The sequence below is a fragment of the Triticum aestivum genome, chromosome 5B (assembly GCF_018294505.1).
Source record: "Triticum aestivum cultivar Chinese Spring chromosome 5B, IWGSC CS RefSeq v2.1, whole genome shotgun sequence".
In the NCBI taxonomy this organism is placed as follows: domain Eukaryota; kingdom Viridiplantae; phylum Streptophyta; class Magnoliopsida; order Poales; family Poaceae; genus Triticum; species Triticum aestivum.
Genome location: NC_057807.1, coordinates 249317862 through 249327154, shown reverse-complemented (window position 1 = coordinate 249327154; position 9293 = coordinate 249317862). Strand labels below are relative to the sequence as shown.

General features: G+C 54.0%; 1 protein-coding gene across 1 annotated transcript; it reads right to left on the bottom strand.

The window, feature by feature from the left end:
• Positions 1–6067: 6067 nt before the first annotated feature.
• On the bottom strand, positions 6068–8337 carry LOC123111210 (ubiquitin-like protein 5). The gene is made up of 2 exons (XM_044531949.1): positions 7976–8337; positions 6068–6285 (listed from the first exon to the last, which is right to left on the bottom strand). The coding sequence occupies exon 1, from the start codon at positions 8204–8206 to the stop codon at positions 7985–7987; it is 222 nt and encodes a 73-aa protein (XP_044387884.1). The 5' UTR covers positions 8207–8337; the 3' UTR covers positions 6068–6285; positions 7976–7984.
• Positions 8338–9293: the final 956 nt, after the last annotated feature.

Sequence of the window (9293 nt, the reverse complement as noted above, 5' to 3'; positions counted from 1 at the left end):
TGCGCGGCCACAGCCGGAGTCCTCCCGATGCTTTGCTCCCCAGTCATCAGCAACGTGCAAGTCACCAGGACCCTCATCGATGGCGGGGCAGGGCTCAATGTCCTGTCCGTAGAGACATTCAACAATCTCCAAGTACCTTACGATCAGCTTCAGCCAACCAAGCCTTTCTCCGGAGTCACTGATGGCTCCACGGTTCCGATTGGGCAGGTCCGCCTCCCTGTCACCTTTGGGGCATGCAACAACTACCGCACCGAGCTCATCGACTTTGACGTCGCCCACATTCACCTGCCATACAACGCCATCCTCGGGTACCCAGCTCTCGCCAAGTTCATGGTCGTGACTCATCACGGCTAGAACGTCCTCAAGATACCAGGAAGTGGCGGAGTCATCACGGTGCCCTGTGAAGAAAGAGACGCAGTGTGCTCCCTAGAACGAGCTTTTCAGGCCGCATCACTTGAAGACCCAGATCGCAGGAGCGGGAGGCTCCCTGAGACCGCCCCCAAGAAGAAGAACACATCGCCAGGCCCGACCCCTCAGGAGGCAGGCCCCTCGGGGTCTGCGCCTACTCAGGGGGCACCTCCTTCTGTCGAATAGGGAGGCGCGCCCGGTGCCCTCCTCAAGCAAGGCTCGGGGGCTCCCTCCTGGAGGGCCACCGACCTTGCTAAAGTCACGAGGGAGGCGCTTGGGCACCACTTGGAGGCGTGTTTCGAAACACGTTTCCCTTAGGAAGGAGCAAAGCAAGGAGGGCCAAACCCTCAGGAGTTCGTCAGTCAGATCACGCAGGAGTTGCAGGAGTCGAGAGTCATGAGTGGCAGTCGCCGCTTACCCGCCGCAGCTCCCCATCCAGGCGAGGATGGAGGGCTGCGCGTCTGCATCGACATCCCAGGGCTCAACCAAGCCGCCTCTCAGGAGCGCTTCTGGCCCTCATGCGTGGTGTGCTGCGAAGGCCCTCCCCACAGCTACGTTCGCATGCCCTACGACCTACCGAACGCGGCTGTTGTGTGCCAGTGCCTCATGAGGAGCATCTTGGAGGCTCAGGAGGCCAGGCGTTCCGCAGTCCTGGCAAAGATGGAGACGGTTCGCGAGGAGCCACCAGCGCCTCCGGAACCTCCCGAGGCTCCTGGGCCTGGGGGCTCGTGAAGACCGGCTTCCGCAGCCCACGACGTCCGCTACTTCAACACCCCTTCGTCTTCAACGCTATCAGGTGACATCCTTCAAGTTTCGTTTCCAGCTGGGAGCGCCCTCAGGGCTGCATCATTTCCAGGCCACGTGGGTCCGTCCCTGCGGCGTGTATCCCTTTTGTTCGCATTTTTAGCTTACCTTGTTGGGGGCGCCCCTCGGGCTGCATCATCCCCAAGTCGCCCGGGTCAGACCCAGCGGCTTGTACCCCTCTTGCGTTTATTTTCGAGCCATGCATTCGACCCATCATGCTTGTTATTCGATGCCTGTCCGTGGCACCTCTTCTTCCTTCATGTCGGCCGCTTGCGCGTTAAAGAGGGGGTACCTGAGCATCGCGACTCAGGGCTCCTACTGGCTCTCCAGCCCTCACCCTCTGGCTTTGTCCACGGCATCGTGCCCTGGCAAACCAGCGACGGCTGAGACTCGCTCGAGGGCCGGGACCCGACGACGTAGAGCGTCGACATCTAACCAAGCTTACGCGTTAAAGGGGGGTACCTGAGCATCGCGACTCAGGGCTCCTACTGGCTCTCCAGCCCTCACCCTCTGGCTTTGTCCACGGCATCGCGCCATTGCAAACCAGCGACGGCTGAGACTTGCTCGAGGGCCGGGACCCGAGGACGTAGAGCATCGGCATCTAGCCAAATTTGCAGGAACACATCACAAGTTAAGGCCCAGTGCCAGGCGCAACCCGCCTTGGGGTAGGGCCCCGTGAGTCCCGCGCTGGCTCACGGGTGCCCCTATACACCTCGTCAGGCCTTTAGTGCCTCGTCGCCTCTCCAAAGCAACTAACGGCTGACCGCCGCCTGTCATAGCGGACTTTTGCTCTTTTTGTGGTGGGCCTGCAGGATCCCTTCAAGGAGCAGCGCTAGGCGAGGCCCTCACGGGGTTCTCTTCACTCCCGTCCGCGTGAACCACTTGCACGTTAAAGGGGGGGGTACCTGAGCATCGCGACTCAGGGCTCCTACTGGCTCTCCAGCCCTCACCCTCTGGCTTTGTCCACGGCATCGCGTCCTGGCAAACCAGCGATGGCTGAGACCTGCTCGAGGGCCGGGACCCGAGGACGTAGAGCAGAAAGGGGGGCAAAGGCGAGAGGGAAGAGGCACGCGGGGACCTCGCCAGGAAACCCCTCACCGGCCAATGCGCGGACCTAGTGCCGCACCAGGAAGCGTTTCCTGACTCTCGAGATAAGTCACCCTCCGGAAACACTAGCTATCGCAGCACCGTCACCACATCCAATGCAATCCCGTGTTAGCAGCGTCGCGTTCCTTTCTCACCGAACGATGGATGCTTGAGCGCTAAAGGGGACCTCCTGAGCATCGCGACTCAGGGGCTCTTACCGGACCCCGGGCCGCTCACCTCCTGGCCTTGACCACGGCATCGCGACCTGGCATACTAGCGACGGCTGAAGCCGCCTTGGGACCGGGACCTGTCGGTGCAGAGCACCAAGCCCTCGTGAGGTTCGAAAGGAAGAAACTAAGCTAAGACGGAATAAGCATCTCGTACTGCTTCACGATAAGGATCATATTGACAAAAGGAGCTACAGATGCCTTACAAGCCCCCACGGGGTGTGTTCTTGGCTCCTTGCAGGGACAAAAGACGCGAATCCTAAGGGGTCCTAACTACAGGAACCATTGCGGCGGACGCCATCATCAACAGTGGGCCGTCAAGCACCGGCGCCAACCTCATCCAGATCAGAGACGGCGGCGGCCTAACGAGCCCGTCCTGCTCCGAGAGCGGCGCAGGCTCAGGGGCTCGTAGCTGTCGTCGCTCATCTCCGGAGTCGCGAAGGGCTCGGCGGAGTCGCTGGATCCTCCGGCATCCCCGCCGCTTGAGGAGCTGCTGGAAGAACGTGCGACGGTAGGCCTAGTCCCTGCCACTCCAGAGCTTCTGCCGCTGCCTCTGGGACAGCACTCCAGCCGACGCCCATCTTCGTCGAAGACCTTGAAGAGCATCATGGAAGCGCCATCGAACTCTAGGTGGATCACCAGGGCGCCTCTCGTCCTGCAAACCCGGGTGATCTCGCCCCAGCCCCGGGTCATGAAAACCTTACCTGGAGCGATGACCTCGACATCTGCATCGGTCGCAGGAGTCTGGCAGTCGGCGTGCTGCAGCTAGAGCCTGAAAGTCCCCCTCGGCGGAATCTCGAAGGCGAAGGAAGGAGGAAGGTGAATCCAAGATCGAGGAGGCATGGCGGCGTGGAGCACGAACTCTCGGGAGGAGCCCTCAGCGTGAACTCCAGGAGGGACAACGCGCACCGCCGTGACCCACCGGCGCCGATGGCGGCGTCGTCCATGGCGCTCGGCATCGACTCCTGCAGGGCCCTCAAGGCGGGCGTACAAGGGCAGCGGAAACCCTGGCGGTGACCGCTCGCACCAAGGCCTCGACACCTCCTGCCGCGAGCCTTCATCTCGACGGCAGAGGACCAACCGCTTCTTCGGCAGAAGCGGGTCAGGACCCTCTCGGGGGGGCTTTCCCTTCTCTTCTGCGGAGAACCGGTAGATGGGTGCCATCGGCGTGAGACGGAGCAATGGCGAAGATGAAGAAGAGGAGGAGTAGCAGAGGAAGACGAACTGGAATGGCTCGCGCCGTTCCATACTTATAGCGGGAGGAGGCCAACCGCCGGCCTCCACGATCGCAGGTAATCATGACCCATTTTTTGCATGCAGGGACTTGTCAGCTCGTGCAGTTGCCGAGGTGTCGTGGGAGAGCGGGGCCGCCCACGTCCAATCAACCGCCAAGCGGCGCCCGAGGCCGCAGACTGTTAGGGCCCGCAGCGCTTCGCACTTGCCCCTTCGCTTCTCTGCTCAACCAAGTCCGGGCGCGCCTTGGGCCCGGGGGTTACTGTCGGCGTTCTGGGAACGGGGGTCCCCAGACTTGCCTGCCTGCGGCCTGTGGCGTGGCTCAAGGGGCGGCCCAGCGCGGCCCATCTTTGTCAGCACAAGCTCAAGACCCTCGCGAGGGGCCAAGCCTCGCGGGGTGGACGACAAGGAGCCTCCTCAGGCACGGCCTCGTCGGGCTGGCTCGCGAGGAGGCGGAGAGATCAAGGCGGGGTACCTCACGAGGTGCCCATGACGCAAGCCATGACGACCAAGGGCGCCAGGCGGGCGCCAGCCAGTGTCCTTCTTTCCTCTTTGGTGCAAAGGGAGCAAGTGCATGCGAGAGCATCAAGCAAAGGCATCCATTTCAGTGCAACAAGACCAAGACCAGTAGAACGGCAGGATGGAGGTCATCGTGGAGCCCAAGCCGGCGTCACCACCAGAGCCTTTGGCAGGCGAGGACCAACTTTAATCAGGATAAGTGTACTAGATGTTCCCCTTTAAAATGGTCAATTGTTGGCGCCCTTCCCGCTCAATATTTAGGAAGAGACCCAGGGCCTTTGCCTATAAATAGGACTAGCCACTCCCAAGGTAGAGGCATCGGATGATCACCAGGAAATCGATCCAGAGAGCGACTGAACTCCCCCTAGAAGTTCATCGCACCAGCCAGGGACAGACCCTCGCGAGGCTGTTCTTCCTTGTATTGTTCATCATCAGCCCAAGAGGCAATCCACCACACCACACACTGGAGTAGGGTATTACACCACAATGGTGGCCTGAACCAGTATAAACTCTGTGTCTCTTGTGTTGTTCCTTTGATTGCTTAGATCATAGCGAGGCGGTGAGGTGCAGGTAGGCAGAGGGCGAAATCTCCGCGCGCACCCCAGTGTTCGAATCTAGAGGGTCTGCCGGAACCCGAAATCCAACAGCAGCGCATTAAATGCGTTTGTCCTACTAGGTCAGCGATAAGCTTGTGCATTGTGGATACTTTCCACCTCCTGTATGCCACTGTGGCAACCCCTTCAACATATAAAAGGAGGCCCGAGGCGTACTGGAGAAGGATTGGGACTTTTTTGGACTGGGCATGCACCACAGCTTGTTCAAGAACTCAAGAACACAAATATACACTCAAGCAGGACTAGAGTTTTACGCATCATTGCGGTCCGAACCTGGATAAAAATCTCTCGCCTGCTCTTCGCGCAGCTCTCTCCCCGCCAACCGTAGAAGGGATCCCCCATGATCCAATAGGTGTCGTTTCCCCGACAGACTTGTTTTCACGAAGGGTACGGCGACGAGAATCTAAGTGTTACTCAGAGAAAGTCCTGGTGCTCGCATTTAACTTGCATTTATTTAAAGATTTTTGGCGATACACGTTCAGTGGGAGGAGATGTTCCCGTCGACTACGAGGCGCCTACAGTGACTTAGTAAAATCTCAAGATGATATGCCGACTCAATCTCTCGAAGATGCTCATAGGGGTAGGATGTGCGTGTGTGTTTATAAGGATGAATGTATACGTGTATATATGAGCGTTGGCATCTATACTTATGTTTAAAAAAACCTAGAAACAGCCACACGAGGGGGTGGTGCTCATGTGTGTTATCCCCTACTCCGTCTGGTTTGTTGGATGTCTATTTAGCACACGAATATTTTGCAGTAAATAAAAATGGTCGTTGGACGAGGAAAGTTTTGGTCTTTGGAAGATTCAGTATTCAGTTAAAATTTGAATTTAATACCAAAAATCTGCAAGATAAAATGGGAATTCTAGTTTCCCCCCTTCCATTTTACCACCAAAAAACCGGATAGATTTATTTTTTGAAACTTCAGTATTACTTTAATTTTGGACTTACTGCCAACATTTGTTTTTCTAATTTTGAACTTAGTCCTAAAGCATTCCAGATAGTTAATCAGAGGTAGCTCCTTGTCCCAATCGTCGGGTAGAATTTGTGAATTTCCATCTAAGTTTCCCTCTAATCTCCTCATCTGCTAAGATAGCCATGCAACTTTCAGCAGCAACAGTTTCACACCAAACCAAAGCTCTCCGGGCAACACACCTCTGATGCAGTACAAATCGTAAGCAGAACGAACTTGCCATAACTAAAAAATACAGCGGTTATCACACAAAGGTCACAAACATTATGTTATATGTAGTGTACAAGTAGCGTCACATCACATCACATTTGCCGGTTGATAATATGGCTGCATTCAGGATTTCAGGTCGGCAGTCATTGGTACATCCAGCAGTCTTGTATGGTTCGTTGGATTCCAGATAGTTTCTTAAGACAGCGGGACCTGGAAGAATGCATTCCAAATAAAACTGTGATTAGCGGAAATTGAAAAAGGAAACAAGATCAGGGAGATTTGATGAGGAATCAGTCCTCCATACTAACCCTCAGAGAACAAAACCAAATTAGCACACATGATTCAGTATTCATTTGTGAATCTCATTCCAGACAAGGCTCTAAAACATAAATGATAAATGTCAGCCATGCTTTTAATTGTGCGGTCTACTCGCATACTAGGTACTCCCTCCGTAAAGAAATATAAGACCGTTTAGATCACTAAAGTAGTGATCTAAATGCTCTTATATTTGTTTACAGAGGGAGTATTTCGCAATTTCAAACAAAAAGAATCAAAGAAAGCATAGTGTACTAAGCCCTCATTGCACAAAGTCAAGCACATGCATATCATGCTGGCAAGTTAAAAGAATATAATCTGCAATGGAAAGCCATTAAGTTATAAAACGGTCAACTAACTAAGGACCACAGTAATCATAACATGACATAATTCTCAAATCAAGCTTTACTTCATAAGGCAATCATATTTCCAAAGACACATAGGAATGAACATTATATAGTCCTATAGCCAGACATAGAAATAACAAAAACCAAGTTAAGAATTTCGGCCGAAAAGCTGAAACTTTCTTTACTGTGGTCCACTGAAGAAATAAAAGCACACAGGCCCATGGCACAATAAATTCAAAATATGTGTGACATTGAGCTTGAAATTAACTCGAAGAAGGTTATTCCCAGAAAATAAACAGACTGAATGGCAGACAACTACTATGATTTAGTAAATCAATTGTATTCGTGTATACTAATGTGTGCAACATTTTAGAGAATTTGCAAAAAACTATCAAGCTAAACAACAAAACCTGGCTGGCTGACATAACAAGCATAAAACGGAGAAGTTCAGGGCATGCTATTTACAAATGAATGAGCATGGCATGACTCTTACAAATACACAAATCTTGTACTATCTTGCAACTACAATACTACATCCTTATTTTTTTACGGGAGCAACTACAACCATGTTATTTCCACTCAGGCCTTGTACAATGGTGGGTGCTTATGCCAGGTGCTTAAGGAAAAAGACTAGCGTTGCGTCGCAAATAAACGTGGTGTCGCAATGCGGAGGTGCGAGTCGGAGGTGCTTCAGTTGCTTTAACGTTGGCGTAGCGCCTGGCCTGGCACCCGTTCTCTCCAACGCTGGGATGCTACACAACAAAAATAATGATCGCATGCTCAGCTCCCTCCGCTAAAATAACGCTCACATGCTCAGCTCCCTCCTCCTCACGCTATCCTCTCATCTCCTCTGTATTCTGACCGCACAAAGCACCAAAGCGCTCACATAGACTAGGTCAAGAACTCGGATGTGCACAGAACCTCAATTTAGATGCATGGTAAGCGACACCCTCTCATTTACTTAGCATAGTTCTCAGAGATGCCCAATTTATCAGTACAAACGAATATCAGATAAAACTCAAATATCCAGAGGCAACTTCAAGCCTTCACAGTCGACGAGTCTCTCAAAACTAAAACCATCCCAAGCGGAGTCCCCCCAAAATTAAACCCTCCTAATCGAGGAGTACTAATAAACCATCCTAATCGACGAACACCGCTAAGAACCATAACTCGTCGAGAGGCAATTTCGACGGAGCAACACCAAAATTACATGGGAGGAAACGAGGGGAGAAATTTACTTCTAGACTCTAGTTGTAGTAGAGCTCGAGGCCCATGCCGTCGTGGATCTCGTAGTCGCCGAGGGTGATGTGGTCCTTGTAGATGGTGTACCACTTCTGGATGCGGATCTTCTCGGGCCTGGTCCCCGTCTGCGCCGCGACGAGCTTCTTCAGGTCGCCGATGGTGTCGTCCTCGTTGCACTTCACCCGCACCTTCTTCCCCAGCCTGTCGTTCAGCACCACCTCGATCATCTTCTCCGCTGCTCCCTCCCAAACCCTAGCTCCTCACGAACCCGCGCCCCCGCGAAATCTCTCGAAGGATGATTTTTTTTCTCTCTCGAAGATACGAAGAGGCTTGTGTGCGGTGCGGGCCATGGACTTTCTACATTCGACTTTAGATGCACCCTGTGAACAAGAAAACTAGAAAACTAATAAAATATTGGGACAGTGTTAGATTGAACCGGCTGATTTCACAGCTCCTTAAACCGCTCGCTTTGCTCGCCACATGTCCACTGGACCCACTCACCGCTGGCAACCTCCCTTTCAGCATCTCCAGCCGTCCCCAAAGAATACCTGAGGACCACTTTTTTAGTCCCGACGATAAAAAACCGTTCCACTCACGCCTCTAAAGGTTTATTTTTCTTCGGATTTGCGGTAATCCCACCCCAAACCCAGCCCCGGGGGGGCAGCTAGGAACGCCGACGTCACTTTTTGCCTCGTGTGGCCCACCTGCAGCCACATCTTCCCCCACATTCTCTCCCCCCTCGCTTTTTCCTCGCAGAGCCCCCATCTTCTCTCTTCCCATCCGCTTCTCTCTCCCCGTGCCAGCTCCGGCCCGCAGCGTCGCCCGGACTCCCGCCCCGCCAGCCTCTGCGGTCGCGCGCCCGCCCTCCCGCGTCGCCCCGCCAAACGGAGAGCTTGGGGGCTTGGCGAGGCTGCGCTCGAACGGCGGCTGCTACTTCGCGCTCAAGACGTGGAACGCGCAGCAGGCAGGCGCGACGGCTGTGCTGGTGGCGGACAACATGGACGAGCCGCTGCTGACCATGGACACCCCGGAGGAGGAGACCCCCCGACATGGCCTTCCTGGCCAACATCACCGCCCCCTCCGCGCTCATCTCCAAGCCCTTCGGCGACGCCCTCCGGCAACGCCTCCGCTGCCGAGGTGGTGGTGTGTAAGTGCATCTAGTGCCCCTTAGTGATTTTGGTGTATTGAAGACTTATAGGTTAAGGGACTAATGCGTTTGTAAGTGTACACAGGTCTATAAGTCTATGAGGAGTTTGATATTTACAGAGAAAGTCGACCCCTAAAAATGGAGTTCTTCATCTGAAGACTTTGATA